This window comes from Ochotona princeps, chromosome 13 (assembly GCF_030435755.1).
Source record: "Ochotona princeps isolate mOchPri1 chromosome 13, mOchPri1.hap1, whole genome shotgun sequence".
Taxonomy (NCBI): Eukaryota; Metazoa; Chordata; class Mammalia; order Lagomorpha; family Ochotonidae; genus Ochotona; species Ochotona princeps.
In genome coordinates, this window is record NC_080844.1 from 48,064,385 (window position 1) to 48,089,690 (window position 25,306).

General features: G+C 48.9%; 2 protein-coding genes across 11 annotated transcripts in view; one reads left to right on the forward strand and one right to left on the reverse strand.

Moving 5' to 3' along the window:
- The window catches only part of CNNM2 (cyclin and CBS domain divalent metal cation transport mediator 2), a 135,291-nt gene extending 127,750 nt beyond the window's left edge, over positions 1-7,541 (forward strand). Inside the window, exons 6-8 of one of the 2 annotated variants that reach the window (XM_004579893.2) lie at positions 1,112-1,177; positions 6,456-6,640; positions 7,222-7,541. In XM_004579893.2, the coding sequence (XP_004579950.1) occupies positions 1,112-1,177; positions 6,456-6,640; positions 7,222-7,431 (461 nt within the window). In that variant the 3' untranslated portion in view covers positions 7,432-7,541. The remainder of the gene's footprint in view (positions 1-1,111; positions 1,178-6,455; positions 6,641-7,221) is intronic. The other variant, XM_004579895.2, reaches the window with a different exon arrangement.
- Positions 7,542-16,295: 8,754 nt separating this feature from the next.
- The window catches only part of NT5C2 (5'-nucleotidase, cytosolic II), a 93,678-nt gene continuing 84,667 nt past the window's right edge, over positions 16,296-25,306 (reverse strand). For all 9 annotated transcript variants that reach the window (XM_058671748.1, XM_058671747.1, XM_058671746.1 and 6 more), the window contains 9 exons: positions 23,996-24,079; positions 22,971-23,012; positions 20,965-21,072; positions 20,659-20,725; positions 20,007-20,177; positions 18,621-18,672; positions 18,455-18,515; positions 18,147-18,323; positions 16,296-17,658 (listed from right to left, as the gene is read on the reverse strand). In XM_058671748.1, coding sequence (XP_058527731.1) covers positions 17,422-17,658; positions 18,147-18,323; positions 18,455-18,515; positions 18,621-18,672; positions 20,007-20,177; positions 20,659-20,725; positions 20,965-21,072; positions 22,971-23,012; positions 23,996-24,079 — 999 coding nt within the window. In that variant the 3' untranslated portion in view covers positions 16,296-17,421. The remainder of the gene's footprint in view (positions 17,659-18,146; positions 18,324-18,454; positions 18,516-18,620; positions 18,673-20,006; positions 20,178-20,658; positions 20,726-20,964; positions 21,073-22,970; positions 23,013-23,995; positions 24,080-25,306) is intronic.

A 25,306-nucleotide genomic window follows, 5' to 3' on the forward strand; every position in this document is an offset into this window, starting at 1 on the left:
TCTTTGTTTTTCATGGCTTCCTAGCCAGACCTGCTTGCCCCTGGCCATGGCCTCCCTTGCAGGCCATACTGATTGTGTGACATTGAGAAAGACCCCTTGGCTTCCTGTCACCCCCACTGTCCCCTCAGGATCTCAGGATAGGGTGCGGGACATGATGCTCATGCAGGTGCTTTGTGACGTTTGCAGCTTGGGAGGGACTGTGGTTATAACGAGGGGAGGTGCTGTCAGCAGGGTTGTTTCTGACAGCCAACCTCACACGAGCCCAGGTGTAGCTCCAGATCTGTCAGGTGACCTTGAAGAGACAGAGGAGTAAGGTGTTTGTGACCATGAGACTTGAACATTAACCCCATTCATATCAGACCCAAGTGGACAGAAACCCCAGTGGATGGAAGTGCAGGCAGAGCAGCCCCTCTGCAGAGAGCCACACCTCTTGTGGTGGAGCCAGCACAGCAGGACAGCTGGGGACGGCACCTCGTGTTTGTCCCAGCCAAGTGTTGCATCTCACGGGATACTGGGATCTGATGGGAGGCACGGTCAGGGCTGCTGCTTGCAGGTGGAGTGCTAGTGGCCAGGGCCACTTGTCTTGGAAAGGCAGCCCGTGCTGTGCAGGCATGAGCTCTCCCTGGTGAGGAGCCAGGCCAAGGGTGACCCTACTCTGTGCATCTTGGGAATCGGGGTGCCCTTCTCTGCTGACCCCTCCTCTGGTCTGAACTTGGAAGGCTTTGGGGCAGAATGGCCATGAGACCCGAGTGCAGGTGGAGGGGACAGCAAGTGGCCACAGACAGGTCATTGCATCCTGCTGTCAGGACAGGCAGTCCCACCGTGACCGCTTGGCCACTGCTAGTCGTGACCGAGTCCTTATGTGAGTTGTCCATTTCAGGCGTCAGAAGCTGACGGCGTGCCCCTGGCCTGCCAGATGGCTATAGTAAAGCCGGGTGGGAATGGGCTCCCTGCTTCCTGAAGGCAGCGGGGTCGCTCGTTGACAGAGCCGCCTATTGGGTTGTGCGTTCCCGGACTCGAGCACTGGTGTTGGCAGAACGAGATCAGTCGCTGTCCCTGATGGCAGGAGAGCTCCGTTCTTACCTTTTGCCTGTTTTTCTCCATTTTTCAGTTCCTTTGTCCCTGTCTCGTACCTTTGTTGTCAGCAGGACAGAGTTGTTAGCGGCAGGTTCTCCAGGTAATTCTGCATGTTTGCTTTCCGTCCTTCTCCCCGTCGCCTCCCCTCCGACCCTGAATGCCCACCCGGCCCGTTCGGCTGGGACAAGGCTGGGTATAGTTTTCCTCTGAGTGCTGGTGCTCTGAGGTCTGCTGGCCTGGTGGTAAGCTGTCGAGGCAAGGAGAAGCTACAGCCAGCAACAAGCAGGAGTTTGAGAGCTGGAGCGTGAGTGGCCGTGAACCCAGGCCGGTCACGATGCCCACTGCCCCACCGACCTGCAGTGTTCAGGACTGTGTGAAGGACTGTGAGCTTTTCTTAGCAAGCAAGAAAAATACCTCCGGCCTTCCTGCTTCTTTGATCTCTCCTCCAGTGTCCTTGGGAGTGGGTGCGTGGATGGCTGCTCCCTGCCAGGCAGGTGGCCCTGCGTCTCCGTCTCCTCTCTTTGTTTTGAAATTGGTGCTGTGCACATTCCTGCCCCGCTGCTGACCACCTCCCCGCGGGGGAAGGCAAGCACCCGCTCCAGTGTCCACCGGAGAGAAGGGCACAGCTTAATCTTCCTTTAATTAAAATCGCTGGGCTTGCCCACATGGTACCACAGCTTTGCTGAATTTAGTTTGTTCCATACAGCTTGTATTTTTAAACCTGACTGATGAAATTTGCATCTCATATGCCAGACTCAGCAAAACCTGAAAATGCTGATACTTGAAGAAGGAGGCAGTGCTTGTTTTGGAAGCCAGCGCGTGCTGAAACTTCGGCCCCGAAAAGTACGGGGTGTCGGCTTGAGCTGTCACAGAGCTACCTGAATCCAACCAGCTGGCACAGTATCTTATATGTGTGTGCAGATAACACGCATGTACACATAGGCTTGCATTTTGTCCTGCCCCATTTTACTTGCTCCGAGTTTTATTTAGCCTGCTAGGGAGTTAAAACATCACAGATGCCAAAATGAAGTGACTTTCTGATGAAGCCCATGAGAAGAAGGGTCTTTTGCATTTTACTTTTTTTTTTATTCATTTTATTACAGCCAGATATACACAGAGGAGGAGAGACAGAGAGGAAGATCTTCCGTCCAATGATTCACTCCCCAAGTGAGCCGCAACGGGCCGATGCGCGCCGATCCGATGCCGGGAACCTGGAACCTCCTCCAGGTCTCCCACGCGGGTGCAGGGTCCCAATGCATTGGGCCGTCCTCGACTGCTTTCCCAGGCCACAAGCAGGGAGCTGGATGGGAAGTGGAGCTGCCGGGACCAGAACCGGCGCCCATATGGGATCCCGGGGCCCCCAAGGCGAGGACTTTAGCCGCTAGGCCACACCGCTGGGCCCCATTTTACTTTTTCCATAGAACTTGAGGTCTCTTGCCGTGTCGCCCACTCCGTCCGAGCCTGTGGAGGGAAGCCGGGGCCTGGGTGCAGGCTGACAGCGATATGTTGGTGCCAGGCTTCCTGTGTTCAAGCACAGAGGTGCAGTGGGGTTCTGGCCTCTTCCAGGGGTGGCTGCCAGGGAGGCAGCTAAGAATGAGTCTGGGTTTTTTTTTTAATTTATTTATTTGCTTGAAAGAATTCCAGAGAGAGGAAAGATGGAGGAAGGAAGGTCTTCCATCTGCTGACTTACTCCCCAGATGTCCTCAACCACCGGGGCTGGGCTGAAGCCAGGAGCCAGGAACTTCATCCAGCTCTCCCACATGGGTGCAGGGTCCCAAGTGCCTGAGTCATCTTCTAGTGCCTTCCCAAGCTAGAGGCAGAGAGCTCGGTGGAAAGTAGAGCAGCTGAGACAGGAACCAGCAGCCATGTGGGATGCCAGCATCACAGGCGGTGGTGTTCACTGGCCACACAGCCACGCTGGCCCTCAGAATGTTTCTGTATCTCCTGGGGTAGATTTCATAGGTCACCAGATGAAATATGCCATCCTAGGTCAATGGGTAAAATACATCAAGACAAAAAGCAAGAAAACAGTTTTGAGAAGGTAGAGAGGAATCAGAGTGGAAGTTTTTTTCGTAATAATTGTCATGGAGCTGTGGCAAGTAAAGTTGGCAATGAAACTGGATGGTAGCTGAGAACAGCTACTCCAGTGCTGTTCTCTTGGTCTTCCCCAGCCGTCACCCCGACAGCTGATGACGTGTGTGGCCGTGTTGGCTTGCCTGGGATTGCCAGTGGGGTGTGCAATGCGGGGTGTGTAGCCCTGAGTCACATACCCTTTCTAAAACCCAGAACATCTGGGGCCCCCAAAGCCTTTGCATAAAGAACGTGGACCTGCTACATAATTATTTTAATTATTAATTGGGGAGTTGATGTTGAGGTTCTCAGTAGTGAATTGAAACTCAGGGTTGTGGGCCCGGCGGCATGGCCTAGCGGCTAAAGTCCTCGCCTTGAAAGCCCCGGGATCCCATATGGGTGCCGGTTCTAATCCCGGCAGCTCCACTTCACATCTAGCTCCCTGCTTGTGGCCTGGGAAAGCAGTTGAGGATGGCCCAATGCATTGGGACCCTGCACCCGCGTGGGAGACCTGGAAGAAGTTCCTGGTTCCCGGCATCGGATCGGGGCTCACCGGCCCGTTGCGGCTCACTTGGGGAGTGAAACATCAGATGGAAGATCTTCCTCTCTGTCTCTCCTCCTCTCTGTATATCCGGCTTTCCAATAATAATAAAAATCTTAAAAAAAAAAAAAACAAAACTCAGGGTTGTGGCCCCTGCTGATCTTGCCGGGTTTCTGTGGAACTGTAGAAGGAGGGGGGGATGTTCCAGAAAACCATCTTGTCCTTGTGGCTGTGACCGTGAGGACAGCCAACAGGCTCCTGGCACAGACAGGGTCCAGTCCGCAGCAACGGAGGCTGCGGGTTGTGTCTGGACGCCCTCGGCCGGTGTTGATGTGTCTGGCTCGATTCTCAGCAACTCTGCTACAGTACATTCTGGAAGGCAGCAGGTTGTGGCCCAACTAGCTGGGTCCCTGCTACCCGAGAGGGAGACCCTGAACGGAAGTAAGGGCTTCTAACTTTGGCCTGATTCAGTCCTGGCTGTTGCAGGCATCTGGGGAGTAAACCAGCAGGTAAAAGGTCTCCTTTTCTCTTTCTCCTCAAAATGTAGACCCACAGAAGCAGGTGTCTGACCTACTGGCTAGGGCGTCAGTAGACAGTAGGCCATCCTGCATGTGATTTCTGGCTCTGCCCCTGGTCCCAGCCATAGCTGGGTCATCCGTGTGGGAGACCTGGATTGATTTCCTGGTGCCTGGCTCTGGCTGTAGCCTCAGGTCCAACTGTGGTCATTGTAGGCATTTGGAGACTAACTAACAGGAGAGCACTCTGCTGCCTAATTTATTACAAAAAGCACTGAGCAGGTACAGAGGAAGCCGTGAGCATGGATACCCAGAGAGCTCATGCTGTAACGGGGGTCCGGTGGCCTCAGCGCCTCCTGCCAGTGCCCTGGCTCTGGCCAACAAGGAACATGCCTTTCAGCCTTTGGTTTTATTAAACCTCAGATGGTAACCCCTGCAAATGCTGCTGTGTAGGAGCTGTGCAGAGGGCGGTGGGCTTTGTGGCTAAAGCCTGTGGAGGTCATGGGATGCCATGTTGGAAGAGCAGGGCCAGGGAGGGAGGCATGTAACGGTGAGGTCTGGGAGAAGGCCAAGAGGAAGGAGTGCCAAGCTGGCAGGTGCACGCCTCAGGCATGTAGCGGGTGTCAGGTGCTGTGCCAAGACTTTCAACAACATGACCTTGTGGTTTTTTTAAAAGATTTATTTATTTTTATTGGAAAGGCAGATATACAGAGAGGAGGAGAGACAGAAAGATCTTCCATCTGATGATTCACTCCCCAAGTGAGCCGCAACGGCTGATCCAAAGCCAGCAGCCAGGAACCTCCTCCAGGTCTCCCACATGGGTGCAGGGTCCCAAGGCTTTGGGCCGTCCTCGACTGCTTTCCCAGGCCACAAGCAGGGAGCTGGATGGGAAGTGGAGCCACCAAGATTAGAATTAGTGTCCATAAGGGATCCCAGCACGTTCAAGGCGAGGACTTTAGCTGCTAGGCCACCGTGCTGGGCCCATCACCTTGTTTTTAACCCTCCTGCGACCCTGTGAGTCTGGGCCACAGCATCCGTATCTTATATGAGGAGGTGAAAGCGTAGCCTAGTTGGGTTACCTGGGCAAAGGTCCATTCTGCTAAGTCAGACATTCATGAATGATTAGTTTACCTTGTTTTCTAAGGTGATGGGAAGCAATAAGAGCAGCTATTACTGAGTTTCATTACTTTGTTTTATTTATCTGAGGAGTGAGGAAGAATGACATGGCGCGGGCTCCTGTCGCTAGGCTCCCTCCCTCAGTGTCAGTGTTTGGCCGAGGCTGGGAGCTCAGCCCACGTTTGTCACGTGGATTCTGACTTAATGGAAAATGGGCTTATAACATGAGAATCGTGACCATGAGAATTATAACATGGAAATCTTAGGACAAGTGCACTCACTGATTGAGGTTCCAAGTGCTTATTCAGCTCTGCACGTCCCCCACTTGCTGCCAGGGCCAGGGAAGGGTGAGGATTGGGTGGAGTGGGTGGAGGGCATCGGAGAGCCTATTGGAAAAGGCTCCTTCTATAGCAGAGGGGTGAACGTGACCCAGAGCCTAGCCTGTTGCTTGAAGCTGGGGGTACCGGCACACTGAGAGCCAGCCCAGGGCGAGCCTGCTGCTCGGCCTGTCCCCTGTGGCTGCCAGCTGCTCACGGGGGCACTGAGTGGGAGCAGCCTCAGGAAGGGAACGGGTTTTACTTTTCATGGGACTTGGTGGTCACAGCAAACCTCCCTTGAAGGGAACAATATGGACAGACCCCGATTCTCTTCCACTCAGTTGGACACAAGAGCACTGTCTAACTCTGAAAGATGCCCACGGCAGCTGTGTGAACTTCAGCTCTGACAAGTTTTTTGGAAACCTCCTGGTCTCCTAATTCCTGGGACAGCCTTGAGCAGTCAGTCACAGGTTTTTACTAGGACCACAGACATGAATGGGTTTGGGTTGGCTGGGGTGTGCAGGTAGCACTGTTGGGGTACCTCCTCCCTGAGCACTGACTGACAGGTAACCTCGGACTTTGCTTCTAGCTAGGCAGCAAAGTGTGGCTGCCTTCTGGCCTGCATTCGGCTTGAAGAAGCTTCTTGTGTCCTCGCTTCAGCTGAGGCTGTTCAGAGGGGCCCGTGGCCTGCAGTCTGCCATTGATGCTGCGGCGGCGGTCCTGCAAGGCCACGTCCACACCACCAGCACGGGGCTGAGGGGCGGGCCTGCCTGGCTGCCTCTGCTTCACCTAAAAGGTGTTTCTCCCCTCCCATTGTAGGTGAAAATAAATCACCCCCCAGGCCCTGTGGCTTGAATCACTCAGATTCCCTGAGTCGAAGTGAGCGGATCGAGGCGGTAACCCCGACATTGGGGAGTGGCAATAACCAGCTGGGTTCCTCATTCCTGCAAGTCTACGTCCCCGACTACTCCGTGCGAGCCCTGTCTGACCTGCAGTTTGTCAAGGTGAGGGAGGAGGGCTGGGCCCACAAGTGGCCACCTGTGCCCGGTGTACTTGCCCCTGGACATGGCTTTGCCTTGGCCGCCTCGGGTCTGCCCTGGGCTGGGAGGAAGAGCCGATTCCCTGGCTTTAACAGATGAGGGTCCTACCGCCTGGCTCCTGCGGGGACGGTGGTCGGGGGAATGAGCAAGGCATGCTTGCTGCTTCTCATGGCCATGGCCTCTGCCTGGCCTTCGAGAGACAGAGGTGGGAGATGTGGGAGCAGGGGGTCTGGGGAGGCTCCTACCACCCCACTTGGATGCTTTTCCTAGTTGCAAAACAGGCCAGCTTCAGCTGGTGGAGCCCCATTTCCACTTTCTGGTCTGTGTGTGAGACAGCGGGACATGGCTTCTGTCAGGAGAAAGTGACTTGTTGGCCAGAGTCAACCTAAACTTAAAAAATGGCTCCCCTCCCCGCCTACCCTTCCTGCGCCCCCAAAACAGCCCTAGGCTCCTCAGGGCTTGAACGTGTAACACCACATGGAGACAGTTGGACCTAAACTAAGCGCACCACCTGGTTTGTTTTCTGTGCTGTCTCCCGGCCCCAGATCTCCAGGCAGCAATACCAAAACGCCCTGATGGCTTCGCGCATGGACCGGAGCCCTCAGTCCTCGGACAGTGAAAACACTAAGGTGGAACTGACTCTGACGGAGCTGCACGATGGGTTGCCCGATGAGACGGCCAACCTGCTAACGGAGCAGAACTGCGTGGCCCATGGCAAGGCCAACCACAGCCTGCACGGAGAGGGCGCCATCTAGCGGCGCTAGTGACACGCGTTGGTGTGAGCTGGCGTGCCACGCTGCGTCCCGTGCCCATTCTGAGACCAAAGACTCCGTCCCTTTCCTGCAAGCCGAGGAGGAGGAAGAGGAAGAGGCGGAGGAGGAGGAGGAGGAGGTCGGCATAAGGGAGGGATGGATACCCGAGACGAGAGATGCGCAGCTGGGGCGTGGCGGCCATGGTCCTGGAGATGAACTTCTGCCCCCCTAGAATCACGTTATTTTTTCAGCTGTACCTTTTACCATTCTCCCCGCTCCCCCTCCTCCCTTGAGGAGCAGGAGGTTGAAAATGGTTGCGATTTATTTTTTCAAGAGATCATGTTGTTTTTAAAAGTGTCTTTTGCAGAGTTTTGAGTTGCACTGGGGAGGGGGGAGCTCTGCTGGCAGCCCAGACCTGCCTTCCTCGTCCCTCCTCTTCCTCTCTGCCCAGTGGGTGTTGCTGTGGACATTGGTGGATGCGCCAAGCAAACCCGTTGCTGCAGAAGTTGCCAAGTCTGTGGTCACTGTGGGGGATGGCCAGCCAGGGCCTGCAGTCGCCTCCCGGCCTGGCTGCTTGCTCGGGGAACTTTGAGCATTTGTTCCTTATCTAATGGAGTCCCCTGTCCCCACAGGAAGGCTAAGCGTTTGCTTGGAGATGTGATCTTGCTTCTCCCACCCTGAAGAATTTTTATCACCAAAATGAATGTTAATGAATTTAAAACCCATGATTGATGGTTGGCAAGAGACCAGTCAACTTGATCCCCACATCTGCCGGCCTGGGATTTCGACTCGGCCGCCTTCCCGAGTGCGTCACCCACCTCTGGGCCCTTGCCCCTGGCGACCCAAGATGCTGCTACAGATGCCAAATGGAGACTTTCCAAGGGGCTTCCCAGGCGTGTGGGCCACATGGGAGCATCTAGCAGGGCTGGAGCTACAGCCACCTCGGGTGATTAAAGGAGGTTGCTGCAGCAAGTGAGCCCACCTTCTGTGCTAGGAGCCACTAGTCCCTCGCTCCTGTGCCTGCGGCTCAGGGTCTCCCACCCTGGTCACGGTCAGCAGGGCCACATCAACCCTGAACAGGGATCCAGAAGCCAAACATGCGCTGTGGCCGCTTGCTGTGTGTCCTGTCTTTGCTGTAGCTGCCCTGTGCACATGCAGGAGCCAGGCCTTATACTGGCAAGTCTCCTGCCTGCGGGGTGCGGCCTGGCATAAGGTGTGGCCCTTCCCCTGGAATGTCGCACATCTCCCCTGGAGGTGCCAGGGCCCTTAGTGATGGGCACCAGTGAGGCTTGCTGGCATGCTGGGGTAGGGCACCGAGGCACCTGCTGCCAGCACCTAGCCTGCTGTGTAGTTTGTCCTTGGGGGCCAGGGCTGTGATGGTGCCAATGTGATGAGTCAGCCCCCTCCATGCAGCCTTCCAGGATGCTCTGTTATTGGAAGGAGCCTCTGGAATCAGAGTTTGTGTTGGGGCTCCTTTCTGAAACACCCTGGTTCTTGATGATCTCCAGGAACTGGGGAGTCTAGGTGGCACAGGGAGGGCCCCTACCTTGCTGTCCCCCGCTCCCCTGCCCAGCACCTGCTCACAAACTTACCCCCTTCTAGGCTTCTCCTTAAGCTCTCTAACAGGCAGAGTTGCTGACATGCAGCTGCGGTTCTGTTAGCTTTGCAGAGAGATGGGACCCAACTCTCCCCAGGTGGAGTGTGTCACATCTTTAAGGTCTGAAGTCGCTCACCCATATCTGAGGCAAGGCAGGGCGGGGGGAGAGGGGTTTTGCGCAGTCCCTGTGAGCAGTGGCCACTCAGGAGCCCCCTGCTGTCTGCAAGCAGGGGAACTGCAGCCCCAGGGCTCCATTCTTGCTGTGGTTCTTGCACCTGCCTCAGTGGCCTTGGGAACAGGGCGCAGCACACAGGTACCCCACAGGCTCCATGGCAACTGGTCTTAGTGTAGTGTTCCCAGCACACTCTGCTGCCTCTTGCATCTTTTTTCAAACTTGGGGCTTGCAAATTGGGAGTTTGAGAGGGTGCCCCGTCCAGCTGCTTGTGTGGAGTAGGGTCTCTTACCCTATCCTGATGTTACTTCCAGAACTTTCATGCAGATGTTGAACACAGCACTACAGTAGGATGGTAACTGAGTTATTTACCTTCTGCTGCCTCACTAGCATGCGTCCGAAGGAGCAAGGTTTCCAAACCCAGTCTAGACAGTGGTGACAAAGCTAGAATTGCATTTCCCTAGGAAATGGAGCAACGGAATTTGAGCTTAGCAGAGACCATGAACTTCTGTTTGCATGTCCTGAATGGGCCTGGCCAGTGGACTCTAACCACTTCTGGCATCTTCTGAAGGCCCACAGGGATCTGTGGCCATCCGTACCCTACCTGTACTCAGGGGCTGAGGTTTCTTGGGCAACCAGGAGTGTAACAGTGCTTCTAACAAGTAGTGCCAAGCAGCATTACCCTGGCCTGGTGCCGGGGGGGCCACTCCTTGTTCCCTAGCAGTGCCCACAAGGGCATGCCAGCAAGGGCTGCCTGTGAGTGTTTACTCTGACTCACACTTCTGGTGCTGAGGGAACAGTAGGGCCAACTACACTGCTTTGATCCCAGGGACCAGCTCTTGGGGCTAAAGGTTGAGGAGCAGCTTAAGAGCTGGCACGCAGAGTCTGGGAAGCTGCCAGGCCCCAGCACTCATCATCTCCTGCGTGGGTCACCCTCGCTGTGGGCTGGTGGTACTGTGCAGTGTGGGCATGTTGGGCAGGCTGCAGGCTCACCCAGGATTGGGGCGGAGGTGGGATTGAATATGCAAGTGGCCTGTGGATTCAGGAAGTTCTGATGTAACTTCATCAGCAAGCAACCTGGTCAGTGGATTTGTGTGCCTCAGGGCCATTATCTTCTCATCACTCTAGTTGAGAGGAGCAGAGAGGCACTCAGACTGGGAGGCCAGGGCTCCTCAGAGAGGCGACTGGTGATGGAGCTGTGGTTGGTGCTGTCCCTCGAGACTGGCCAGAGGCCCTTCTTCCTCCAGCCCTTGAAGTTTCCTGTTTGCCATTAGTACTTGCTGGTTCACTTCTGCCTCCTGCCTCTGTGGCTGAAGACTCCTTGGTCAGCCCTCAGGACCGAGCAGGTGGCAGCTGCCCTCCCACTGCCCTGGACCAGGGCCAGTCTTTGCTGTTCAGACCTCTGGCTGGCTCAGTTCAGGTGTGCTTTGTCTTAGCATCCTGGAGCTACTGATTTCACTTCAGCTAGAGTTAAGCTTCTTAGGAAGGTTGTGCTTTAAGCAACAGGATATCAAAGGGTTTAGTCAAGTTCTCTGTGTGGGGGCAGATTCAGTGAAAGACTCAAGCTAGCAGTTTCAGGGTTTTACGCCCATTGAGGCCACAGCAGATTGGCAGAACTCGGAACACTGTCTTGACCTGCTTGGAAGGGAACCCAGTGGCACTTGCCCATGTCTCATCCACATGGATTCATTTAAGAAGTGATTCTGGGGAAAGGATTCCTCTTCAGATTAACCCTGAAGTGATCCGACAGCCAGGGACGGGGAGGCCAGAACACCTGCCCTTTTTGTTGGGGTCCCAGATGCCTTCAGCTCCGAAGCTCCTCATTCCCCAGGGCCCAGCCTAGCTCACTTGTCATCATGCCCATGTCTCAAGTCGACCGGGGAAGTGGAGTTGATCAGTCTGTTTTTTCTTCTTTGTGGAGTCCTTTAACCCAGTGTCTGTGCTTTGTGTTATTTATTATCTCACCTGCCTACCACAGCAGCGTTGGCGTTGGGGCCCAGGGCCGGTAGAGGACGATGGCGTGTGTTTTATGAACAGGTTGCTGCTCTGACGCTGGCCTCCCTGTCCCCTTCTTTCTGATGACCAGTGTTTGTGAGGAGGCTGGCCATGGTCTCCTACCTGTGACAGAGCCTTGGAGTCCCTGAGGCAGTTTCTTGGTGCCTGGGTCTCCACCTATGCAGTGGTGCAGTGTAGCTGGGAGACCAGTGCCTCCTTCCTCACCTGCCCAAAGCTGACGGCCTGTCCTTATGTGGGATGGCAGAGTCTGTCTCTGGACCTTGGAAGCTGCCTGCCCACCTGGGCTCTTACATGCCTTTTCTTGGTGTTGAGGTCATTTGTGTGCCAACATTGCCTTGGCCCTCATCAGCCCTGCTGTGTGATGTGGATCCCCCCAGCCCTCGTGTGCTGTATCATAGTGTACATTTCAGGCCTCTGAGCAGTGAAGCTTTCTGCGCACGGTGTCCCGAGCTGTGTATATGAACCTGAGGAAGCGCAAATGCCATGTATAGGTTTCCTAAGCTGATTGTCATAATGAGTGCATTTTATAACTCAAATGATGTTGTAGATTTACAATCTCTTATTTATTTTGTACCGATTTATTTGTAAATGCTGTTAATTGTTTTTAAGAGGTTTTGTTTGTTCTATTGAGATAAATGATTTTTCTGCTCATCCTTCTAGCAGATGTGTGTTCCCTCTCTGACCTTTCATCTGTGAGAATACCAACCACGTCACCTGTTTAGCCTTGGCCCACTGCGCAGGTGCCTGGCTTTACTCCGTGCAGCTGGGGCAATACTGCAGGGTCCTGTTGATGAAGACAAATGGGTGCCATTTCTCTGCCCCTGGAACAGCCCATTCTAGAGCATTCTCTTTGGCAAGGTTTGTAGTCTGTTCCCCATCACCGAATCTCGAGGTCAGGATGCTCAGAGCAACATGCACATTGGCTGCTAACAGCACACTGTTCAGCTGGGCAAACACCTAAGCAAGGCCAGAAACACCTGTCAGATCTACGTGGTTCTGAAGACAAGAATGGCTTTGCAGGTCATCCTGAGGTTAGCCTGGGAGGAAGGCGAAACAGGCAAGGATGGGCACCCTGGAGTGGAACACATCCAGCATGAGCAGAGCAAGGCACTCGCTGGGCAGCAGACAGCCCTGAGATCCAGTATGGATGACGCACACCCTCTGCGGCTGCTGTAAGTCTCCAGTCCCTTCTTCCTATCCCCACTCCTCCTTTGTGACCAGACCCCGACCAAGAACCCCCTTTGGACTCTGTTTCCCTCCCAGAGATTTACTGTGAAAGGCAGTTACAGGGCAGGGGAGCTAGATCAGGCATCTGCTGGTTCTCTCCTCAATGGCCCCAACAGCCAAGGCTGGAACTTCAGTAAAGGCCAGAGCAGTTGAGCCATCCTCCAGTACTTTCCCAGGCACAATAGTAGGCAGCCAGATCAGAAGTGGGGCAGCTGAGACGCAAACCATACTTGCATGGGATGCCAGCACTCAGCGGCTTGACAAGCTGCACCACACCACTAGCCCTTTCCTGCTTCTGGAATTATTTTTCCATCACTTCTAGTTTCTCACATCCAAAGAGCATCATGCTCTCAGGATTTTGCTTCTTGGCTGGTCTCTTAATCTGTGCTGCTGTCCTGAGTCAGTGAGCAATGCTGATTGCTGACCTTCGCAATCAGCATTACTTACATTTGTCCTGTAGGTGGAGACATTTCAGCGAAGCACTGCTGACCAGCCTGGCTTTGGGACAATGCTCAGCCTAACTCCCACCCCTGCTCCCCAGTCAATACCCTGTCTCTGTGAGGGTTTGTTGCCTGCCTCAGGGATCCATCAGTGTAACTGCAGCTCCTGCTGTGTTTCCTGAATGCACAGAGGAGACACCCCTGGAAGAGAAGGGTTCCCAGCTCGGTGAAGTCACGTTCCTGTGCTACAGGGCTCCCACTGCTTCTAAGGAGACACTGGCCAGAGGATCATGTGCAAAAAGTGACACAAACTGATCTTTTCCAAGCCTGGAAATTTACATTTTCTCAAGGTAATTTCTAACAAGCTCCTATGAAAGCCCAAAAGCTGAATTCTTTTAGTTGGCTAATGAACTCCGACTCTGCTTGTGCGACTGCTTCATCATCTCCCCTCCCAGGGTTTCAAGCAGGTCTGCGCTTTTTCAAAAGCCTCAAATCACAGGGGCACAACGGGGCTGTCCTCTGCAACCACAGTGGTGTGCGCTCCCTGGCAGAGGGTAAGGCAGAGCTCACAGGTTTCCAGAGGGCTGACTGGTCAAATGTGGTAGCTGCAACACGACCCTACTGGTCACGGTGTGTCACTGCTGAGAACATGACGGGCCTTCCACCTGAGCCGGTCCATGTTCCTACCTTACTTCTGACTGGAGGGCAGTGAGCTTAGTCCCCAAATAAACTGACTTGTTTCAAAATAAACTCACAAGTCAAAGAGTACGTCTAGTGAGCACCCTGCCCCCCAAAAGACCTTGCGAACACTTTCAAGGCCTAGAAGATGTTCTTGGTGAAGCCCCTTCATGAGCATCCCAGGAGCTGAGTTGTGGAGGCTTGTCGCCTCCAGGGGTGGAAGTTGGCTTGGACTTGGGCTCTGCCTGGCATGGGGGGCCCAGCAGGAGAGCAGACAGCTGGGGACGCATGAACCTAACAGGAACTAAGAAGTGATGTATCTAGTTTTCTGACTAAATGGAGCAAAAGTGTGTTGGTCAGTGTGAGCAGAAAAAGCAATTAGACTAAAAACTTAGGTTATTTAAGACTTCCAGTTATGAGGGAATGTCCCATATTCAATTACAAGTACTTTCTTGTGTTACAGCTGCAGAGTACACACAGTCATGTGTCGCCTTGTGGCGGGGCTGTGTTGTGAGGAGGGCACCGTTAGGCACTCTGGTGGCCTGCCTGGAGCAGGTGATACAGTCTTACGGGACCACTTTCCCTCAAACAGTGTTCACTGGCAGGTGGTTGCATTTTATCCCTGTGTCACTGTTAGCCCTGGGATGCTGTGTCTGAGCACGGGGGAAGGTGGGGACAGGAAGGCTATTTCTCTCACTCTTTGAATGCCTGCCATTCTGCTCCTTGCAGGTGCTCAGTCCTGAGAGCAGCACTGCTGGCTGGCTGGCAGGTTGTGCTGTGTGGTGGTGCCACGTGGCTCTGCCTGCTGCCTGTCATGTGTGCGCATGTCACCCTGCTCCCTGCTGCCATGTGGCGTCATTCTCGTCCATCTTCACGACTGCCCAGGTAGCTCCCTGGCAGGGCCTCTTACAGCTGTGTTAAGCGTTTCCTCAAATGGAACCATGTCAAACGTTAAGAGTTGGATGTCCTAGTCACCAAGAAAGAACGCTTGGAAAATCCTGAGCCCCAAACTGCCCAGCTCAGGAACGTGCTGCATCATTCACAGTGCTGGGTCATAGTGATCATTTTTCCCACCATCAAAGAGAGGTCACATAGTTTCCACACCATGGAATGTGGACAGATTCCGACCCTAATACAGACTTAACTCTGCAGTTGTTGGGTTCAGGCTATTTGTGGTGAATATGCACACCATTTAAAAGTGCCTAGGCAGCCTTGGAAAGCACTGCCTGGCTTTTAAGTTGACACAGAATTTAAGTAAATGAATCTGATTTGGAAATACCTAAACATGGACAAAGTACTTTTAAACTTAACATGTAACTGCATGTAGCTTTTACACATAAGTAACAATCCTGTCATTACTTATGTTGTTGATCGCGTTCAGTAGCTACGGTTTAATCCAAACTACTTCCTACAGGCACCTAGGAAGACAAAACGGGTTTTGCTCACACACAGATGCCTCAGGTCTTGGCAGAAGTATGCAGGAAAAAATCTTAGGTTAACTGATATTTGATTTTCAGACCTAAGTCCTTGGCTTTAATCAACTCTCCTGAAACCGGCCACCCATGCAGAGCCAGGGCAGTGGGCTTTTCCTCTCAAAAGAGGCTGGGGACAGACCTGGGGGCTGCCTGCCTTACAGCTGTGGGGTGGCAGGGGCCCCATACGCTGGTGCATGTTCACAATTTTGGAGCCCCAGGGTGCCTGGTGTTCTACAAATCCTGTAAGTAGCGTTTTCAAAATAGGAAAAATTCTGAAGAAATGGTGCCTCTGTCAAGTCATGGTCTAGACCTCTTCTGTTTTTAAAAATTAGGTACAGGTTCCTTGATGACTGGCAACCAGAGAGGAACGCACCGTTCATGTCTCAGAAAGGTCCCGCAGTTTCCTTCCTCCAGGGGCTGCTCGGGGAACACGAACCTCCTCATGGAAGAGTCCACAGGAGCACCAGTCTGTTTGGTTCTCAGGGAATTCGAGCACTTTAATAGGACACAGACTCTTCAAAAGTCATAAAGAAAGGTGTGACTAAAATCTGCTGTGATATAAAATTCTCCAGCATTTAGCAAGTCTGTGTTGTGGTGGCCCCGAAGGCAACAGTGGCATTCCCGGGCTAGGTGCACAGCTTGAGCACCCGCTGGCCGGTAAGCTCTCATGTGGACAACACAGATAAAGCATGGCATCTCAACTCTTGCCCTACAAAGAACTATGTAAATATGCTAGTTTAAAAGTAGTAGCAAATCACAGTAATCAATGTTGTAATCACATACTTAAAATTTTAAAAGTCAAAGATGCATCTAATTTTAATCTGCAATAGCATTTCTAACCTGATTAAAGTAGGAGGGTTTACCAAAAAGTTCATGGAAAATGGAATTGGTGCAGGAATTAAGGACCATGCATAATTTGTTATAATAACATAATTTCATCATAACCTTCCCTGAATGTTGCTGAGACCCAGTCTCTCCAGGAGATACTGGCCAGGAAGGTGTCTTGGCCTAAAAGCCATGTGCACTGAGCACAGGCAGGCAGCGTGCCCTGCCTTATACCACTGTGCCCAAAAAAATCTGAGAAAATGCTGAGGCCTGAGGAGCATTACAGCATAACCGGTGAGACTGTGGTGCTGCATACTTTTCACCATGAGATGTGCAAGCTTTGAAAACGTGTGTATGTTAGGAGAATGTCAGACCGAAGCCCCCCGGAAGACAGAAGCTGTCTGTGCTTGAGTTACAGAAGGGGTCACAGTCGGCAGTAGAAAGATTTTTCTTTATTGAATTCTAGAGCAGCTAATCTACCCTCCCTTGCTAATAACAAGAATGGAAAAAATATATAAAGGTCAAAGGAAGAGTTACACCACTTTTAAAAATATTGGAACAATGTTCACTGTACTGGTGAGGCAGTTCTGTATCACATTCAGTAATGATTCATTCTTGTTCAGAACAAGAAGTGATTTCACTCGGGATTTGGAAGTGAATTTACTCACATTGATTGTGCCGGCTCTAGTAAGGGCCTGGCTTGCAGAGCCTTTGCCCTGTCCTCTAGTGCTCAGCTTTACAGGACAGGGTACTCCGGGTTGGTGGTTGGAGCCACAGCTCTGTAGCCCATAAGAGTCTGGAATACTCCACTGTGAGATAAGGTTCTCTGGTTTGCTCCTCTTTCAGCCAAAGTTTTCCTATAGATTTATTACCAATGGAAAAAAAAAGCTTTTTATTGATAATTAAGCATTTGTTCCACCAACCTAAAAATTACGGAAAGGATGAGGACTTTGGCCTCAGAGTATCTGTCCTCCATTCCAGACCAGCCCTAAAGCAAGCAGAGAATATTTCTGCAAAGCCATTAATAAGAGCAGCATTACCAGAGCTGCTGAGGACACTTAGAGGCTTATAAAAGAAGACTTGACCTTAACAGGAGACATTTCATAATGGAAACAGTGTATTTCTCCACTGGTACACAATACTGCGAAATGCACTGAACAGTGGGGTTGGGGAAGAACAGCACAGTTTTTAACAGGACAGAATCCTCTTGTGTCCACTCCGAGACCCTCTACCCTTAATGTATGCAGGTACACTAGTGATGAAAAAAGACAAGGAAACAGTGCCACAAGCCACAGTGAAGCCACGTGCATGCAGTCCAGCCTTTTACCCTTACTTTCTTCCTATACAGACTCCATTACAACTGTGAATCATCTGCAGCGCACAGATACACAAAGCTAAACCAAGCAGCTCTCGGGCTAGAACACTCAAGCCTTCAGAAACTTGCTGACGTACCTCTGATGGAGCCCCCCTCCTCCCCAGTAGAACCCAGACAGGGACAGCCTGTGCTCCTGTGAGTCCTGCCAGATCTTGATCAACGGGTGCTCAGAGTTTGGGCGTTCCTTCTTACTCTTCCTCTTCTTCCTCCTCCTCATCATCATCTTCATCATGGCAGTGTGTAATTTCCTGGGGAGCCAGTGGGAAGAGGTTGGGGGGTTTAATCTCACTGATCGACCGTGTCAACTGGTGCCGCTTGTAGTCGGTATCTTTGAAATCCACTGATGTACGGTTCCGGGTGGCAAGGGGAGATTCCATCTCATTGATATCCACGTGCGTGTGCTCCACGGTTGATTCGTGAGGCATCTAGACCGAAGCAGGAGACTCAGAACAGGTAGAGCAGATTAGCTGCTTCCCCAATCCTGATCCCTCCCCTCAGGCAGCCATGTGGAATTACGATTATAATGGCTCAGAGGACAAGTTCACTGTAGATGGCCCCTCCCTCTGCCCCAACCACAGGTGCCAGCTCCTTTAGTACAGACACACTGAGAATCTTATTTCACAACAAAGTAGCGCAAAACAGATCTGTATCAGAACATAGGATATAAAAACCCCATTTTCCTCCATTAGTATGAACACAACAGGAGTCTTCACCATTCAAGTATAACAAATACAGACTGCAGAGCGATGTGGTGCTGGATAGTGAGATCTTACTTTTTCAAGGCCCTTCTGTGCAAACAACCAGAAGGTGAGGTTCACCATGCTATCTGTGCCACACTCCGGAACTGGCTGAAATCGGCCTGTGAGTGCACTGCCACAGTCAACAGGCACTTGAGGCTGCAGCTTTAACTCACCAAGACATGGGCAGCTCTGAAGAGGTAGCTGAATGGGTAATACAGCAGGTTGATGAAAGACGCTGCATAGAGATCAGCGTAACGCATCACTTGACTGGCAAAGAGTGTCTGCCTGGAGCCACTGCGGAACAGGCTTCCCATCATCCCATAGCACATATCCATGTCATGAGTTACTTTCTTAAACAAAAAAGATGGTTAGATCATTTTAATATTGACTGAACACCAGCTATGTAGCATACCCTGTATAAAGCCAGAAAGATGAGTCGAGAGCTATTTTACAAGTTCCCTCACATGTCCTATTTGAATACCTTAATCCGTCTCTGGATGGAGCTAATGTCTGGGCGCTCATTGCTACTGCTGTCAAGGTGCCTGAAGACCAAAGAAACACACTCAGTGACAATCTCCAGAAAGACCCGACCCTCTTTATTAACATGTGGGGAGGGAGAGAGAAATTTTTATAATTAGGAAACTTACTTGTAAAGTTCAGCCAAGAAAATATCCAAACTCTGAAGCTCTTCAAAAAGTGCTGATGAAGGTTTGGAAAAGAAAATAACGTGAAATAAACACCCTATTTTAAACTGTTAAAACTGAATCAAAAGGCTTTAGATACGATCCAAAAAGCACAGTTTCGGTTAAGATGCTACAGGTGAATATGTAAAATGCTCTTCTCCTTCCCCTGCCAGGAAAAGCCACTCATTGCTGCCTGCTTAGAGTGCGGCTGACGACGGCCGTGACCTCCCTGAGATTGTATGGACTGCCGCCAACCCTTCTGCTGTGCACACACACTGGGCTCCAGGGCTTCTGCAGCTCAGATGTGGGCAACAAAACAAGTGTCCAACTGTTCCATTTTCAGATGAACAATTATGAAAATGGCTCAGTCAGGGGTGCAGGAAATGGAGCCCTATAAACTATGCATTTCTAAAACCATATAGTTGCCAAGTTGAAAAGGTAAGGAAGACAGGCTAGCAAGAAACTTCAACCAATAGCACAGCTAACAGCTGGCACCTAAAGCATACCTCCTGCATCCAGTGCTTCTCAACCTGTTCCCCAGGAGAACTGTGAGCTACTGCATCCACTCTGTTTCTCTTACACCTTCTGTATAGAAGGATATCTGTGTGTGTGTGTGCACACGCGCACGTGCTTTGGTTCAGAGGAACCTTGATTGGGAAGAACTGTCACCTTCTGTTCTCTTGATTCACATTATCTCAGTTACATCTCATCAGCTTTATAAGATAATTCCTAATTTTACATTTGAGGAAACTAAATCACAGGGGAACTCAGTAACTTGCCTAAGGGCGTATGGGCTGTAACGGGGTGTGTGGGCTGTCATCCCAGGCACTGCAAATGATGCTCACCAGGGCTGCTTTCAGTACTTGTGTGTCTCACACCTTTTTATAGTTGTATCTCAGCTCTATTCAACATAGTATGCATGTTGCACATATACAGGGTGGTTCAGTTCAAGGATCTACTTTGGCTTCCTTCACTCAGAAGGTGACTGGCGTCCAGAGCCATCGCTGGCTGAGAAATGTAGATGGGGGCTGTCAGCAGAGAAGGGGAGTGCTGAGTGCAGCTAGGGAAGGATGCTGCAGCCCCAGCTCACAGGTCCACAGTCCCTGCCTTGTGCTTAGGACACCAGCATTCTACATTTAACATCAAAGACACATGAACCAAACCATCTCCCATACTTCAATCCTCACGTCCTGTGAACTAGTCTGCTTGGGCAGGAGACCCAGCTTTTGGCCACATCTGAACCCCTGCATACAGAATCATGTGTTATCAAGGGGGATCCATTCAAAGCCACCATTTGGAAATAAACTAGTTGTATCACAGGTTTAGAAAGTAAGAGTAATAGCTCCTTACAACTCTTATCAGTCCAGACATGCAGCTCTTGAGCAAGTTCAGGAATCACCAAGAAAGTTCGCCAGCCTTGCCGTTTCTTTGATTTTAGAATGTCTCCAAAGATGTGATCACCAATGTATAAAATGTCCTTGCCTTTGGCTCCCAACAGGTCACATATTGTATCAGATGACCCTGAAACATCAGTGAACAATGAAGAAAAAAAAATCCGTACATTAAAGCCAGCATTTGAAATACCATGGCCATTATATATTGTGATTGGTTTTATACTGGTGTGGGGAAGCCCTTTTTTAAAGGCTCATCATTCTCATTTTCCCTCCATTTTTAATCACACAAGGCCTTCAACAGAAGCATGCATGCTACTGGGGATCCTTAAACATCTTCTGGGGATATCCTAAAGTCACCATAAATTATTCTAGAACACCAAGAAAAAGCCTGAAACAGTTCAAAAAAAGGGAGGGAAACTGATCCTTTTAGTGAAAAAGCTTCATTAGGACATCTGAACTTCTCAAACCTACTCTCCCTGACTGCTATCAGACTAGTAGGTGACATCTTTACCATTTCAAGATTACAAATGGCACTGTGCCCTAATACCAAGGCTTTCTCACTGAGGTCTGGGCAACATGGACACTTACCACAGGCACTTCTGACTCACCTCCAGAGTAGACAATGCCATGCTGCAGGGGGCCTGTGTAGGTGCCGATTTTCAGCTTGCCAGTCTTCTGTATAAAGAGAATTCAGCTTTGTAATGCCACCATCATCCCACCAAGTGCAACTTGGCCAAGCAGCCCAAATGAATAGAACTTACTCTTTTCAATTAACTTGTTACCTCAGATAAACTCTTCAAGAGAGAGATATGGCTGATAAGCAAATCATGCCTGTTTTCTTTGGAAAATTGGCGTGAACAACAAAGACACAATGAAGGACAGTGTCCAGCAGAGACATCATCCTCTCAACTTACAGTGTCCACCTGACGCAGGACTGTGCCTTCCCCGAAGAAGAGTGGCTTCCGCGCATCCACCAAGATGAGGTCAAAGTAGGACTGCCATGGTCGATGGGAGCTCCCGGGCTAATCAAGAAGCAAAAGCCAAACATCACTCCTTCAGGCACTAACACTTAATCCTACTCTGATGAAAGGAATACAGAACTGCTAAATATAGCCAAAGGATCCCACTATCTCACTAAAAATATATACTAATTATAAACCACATACGTTTGAAGCAAGTATAATCTAAGTTACTTCATTTACTATTGCAGTATAGTAATATTTCAGAGCACTTTGATAAGTGAAAATGCATAAAACGGGGGTAGGGAGAGATGCTAATCAAAATGCAAAGACAGATCAGCATCAGAACTAAAGTATACAAATTACTATGGAAACTATTACTAGGAACTCTTACTGCTTATGTTTCAGCATGATGTATCAAGATATACATCTGGGCTTGGCACGATAGCCTAGTGGCTAAAATCCTCACCTTGCACACAGCATCCCACATGGGATGTGTCCCAGCTGCTCTACTTCCCATCCAGCTTCCTGTTTGTGGCCTGAGAAAGCAGTAGAGCATGGCACAAGGCCTTGGGACCCTGCACCCACATGGGCAACCCAAATGGCTGCTGTGGCTACTTGGGAAGTGAACCAGTGGACAGACGATCTTTCTGTCTCTGCTTCTCTCTATAAATCTGCCTTTCCAATAAAAATGAATACATATTTAAAATTTAGAAAAACCACATCTGCCAGCTATTCATAACACTAGAAGTTATGCCATTAAAACTATTTCTATTCTGAAATGGAAACATGACATTAATCTAAGCCAAACTGAAAGATACTGCTCAGTGAACTCAAAACGAGAATCAGTAGTGAGTATTCAGCTCAGTGGTTAAGCCACCTACATCTGCATCCTACTCACAGTACCTGGGCTGGGTCCCAGTTCCACATCCTGACTCCAGATTCCTGCCAATGCAGACCAGGTGAGGCCAGCATTGAGAGCTCATGAAACAATTCCTGCTACCGCTGTGTTTGAGGCTTGCACTGTGTTCCTAGCTCTGGTCCCAGCCCATCCCAAAGCAGGTTACTGTGGGCATTTGAGTAATGAACTACCTGATAGGAATTGTCTCTCCAAGTCTATGCCTTTCCAAAAAGTAAAATAATCATTAAGAAAACAAAAACAAAAATCTTGGGGGTGGCATGGTGCTAGGACATCAAAGATAAAGCTGCTGCCTGCAGCAACCAGCATCCCACATGGATACTAGTTCATGTCCTGGCTGTTTCACTTCTGATGCAGCTTCCTACTAATGTGCCTGGGAACACAGTGAGGATGGCCCAAGGACTTTGGACTCTGCACCCACATGGGAGATCTGGCTTCTGATTTCAGATCGGCCCAGTACCAACTCAAAACTTGGCCAGTTGGGGAGTGAATCAAGAGATGGAAGATCTGTCCCTCTTTCTGTAACTGCCTTTCAAATAAATAATTTTTAATAAAGCAAGCAAACAAAAAACCTCAGGGATTTATTGATGTTTATGCACAAAAGCCTGGGACCGAAGTCCTACAAGCATTAAACTGCAGTGACTAGTCCTTAAATCTAAATGTAGCCATGCTGCAGGAATGAAAACTTCTCTATTCAATACCAAAGCTAAATAAATGCTCTCCTGGCACAAAACTCAGCAATGGTAGCAGAATCTCAAAGTTGTCAAGAATAATTTCATTGTCACACAAATGCAACAATTCTGCACAAAACTTCCTGGGCATAAAATTATTTTGATCTCAGCCTAATCATACCACTTCTAATAAGTATTCAAATTGCTAATAAGATTAAATCCTAGCTCCTGAATTACTTCCAGTGTTAGTAACAATTATTAGACAATAGGTTTAAAAAGTAAGATTTTTCTGAGTTGGTACTAACTGACTGAGAATTAAGGAATGGAAAACTTACTACTAAAGCAATGATCTAGTAAGTTACACATAGTACCTTGGGGCCATGTGGGAAGTCAAACAGGTACGTCATAATTTTCTGGAAAAGAAACTCAATGTAAGATTCACATATGAATTTTGAAAAAGATATATCTTAAATACACATCCAGAGACAACACACAATTCTTTAATGTGTTTTTCAATATAGGATTCTCCAAAGTCTTGTTTCCTCAAAGTTTATGAAGTCACGGAAAATTAACACTTTACCATACAATTCAAATAAAAACAATCTTTTGGCATTCTCAGAGAGAATATATGCTTTTTAACCAAGAACTCACTTGGTTGAAATCACTTCAGCACCTTGATCTCATTACTGTTCTACACTAACAAAGTTAGAAACCACCAGCTTTGCAGGACTGTTTATTCCAAATTACCAAATGTATAAATCAAGAATTCATGTTAAATAACTGTGGGAAATGGAACTCGCTACTAACCATGTAAATTTGTAATTGTCTCAGAAACATAAGGTACAGGAGTTAAATCAATCTTTCACGTTAATCACCCATTTAATCAGTTACAAGGTAGTACATTTTGATGCCTAAGATTCAAAATATGCACCACATATTGCCTCAGGGCTTTCGGCAGCAGAGGAATTCAGTAAGCAAAGTGTGGAACTTCTCAGGTCTGTATGACAGAAATGCTCCAAGAAGTCATTTCATTCAGCACAGGTATTCGAAATAACTTACATATTTCAAAGAGTCATTTGTTGTCAGGGAAGAGTCAAAGAAAGACTTAGAAAAATGTGAGACCTAGTCTACGGTCATACCACCCTGAATGCGCCTGATCTCGTCTGATCTCGGAAGCTAAGCAGGGTCGGGCCTGGTTAGTACTTGGATGGGAGAAAAATGTGAGATCTGTGCTGCAGCCATCATCCCATGTATCTGGCTGTTTTACACTATTTCCAAAGTGAGATATCAAGAAATTACTTCTCACTTAGTAAATTTATGTCCTCATTATCTTCACAGTTCTTTTAGGTAGAAAGAATTTATAAATAAATAAAAACTACTAATATTAAGCACTTACATCCGTGTATTTATAGTCACTGTTTGTGGCAAGAAATACTTTCCCTACTTCCTTCATTCGGCTCAGAAGCAAAGGCAGTTTTCCCTGAAATGTAATAAGACAATGAGTGAAACACTAAAATGCAAATATTTTTGTATTTTTACTTTGAGATAGTCACACGCTAGAATTCTGTACATGGAAATAGAAGGTAACCTTCTCGGTTGGTTTCATAATCTTGTTCTTAAAAGTCAACATTATCACTAGACATGGCATGAATACAGTAATAAATTAGGATATGTGTATATATGTAATAGATTTATATATACAATAATACATATATTTGGGGAGAGGTGGGGGGAATCCCAGTGCCTATAAAAATGTGTCACATATGCAATGTAATTTATAAAACTAAAAAAAAACATATTTATAGGGTTAAAAGGTTTTCTATGTAAAATAACATACATAAGGATTTACATAATTAACATGTAACACGTTTATCTTATGGTTTCTTGAAGTAATGAGAGGCCAATATTAAGCATCATTGGCGGTTTATGAGACTCATCTTTACTGTGCATATAGCACAAATTCTTAAGGCACCTCAGAGTAAAATAACATGCAGATACGAACTAGAAATACCCACATCCACCTGCAGATAAGTGAAGTCGTAATTTCACACGCCTTCCTTTTCTTAAACAGACTCCTTCACACAAATTCTCATGGATACTCCTTGTTCTTGAAGCAGTAAGTGGAGTGGGTAGAAATAGAATGTACCACGAATGGAACTGAGTACTTTTTTTACCGCAGAACTTTAGGAAGATACTCTGTCACTTTAATCTCAGGAAAAGCAAAAAAATATCTAATCTTTGGACTCAATGTGTGCTTATTTTTTATTTTGAAAAAACTTTAGACTTGCAGAAAAATTGTGAAAATAGTACTGAAATTCCCTTATATTCTTCATCTAGCTTTCCTTTTAACATTAACATCTTTTCTTATACTCCCTCACAGTATAATTATAAAAACAAACTAATATTCATTAAATACTATTAAAACTATAGGTTTTAAAATTTTATCAAGTTCTAACAACTCTTAAGATTTTTGATTATTCTCTCTTGATAAATTAAAAGTGTTGTAAATAAGTCATATACTTGTGTATGCACATGTCTGAGATGATCTAGTGTAATGGTTATGATTAGGTTAAATATGAGTGTGAATGAATCTTGGTTTTATGACTTGCCAACTGGGTGATCTTGGAAAAGTTATTTAATCCCTCTATTCCTTGGTTTCTTCATTTATAAAACCAGAGGCAATGATAATACATAACTCAAGATTATT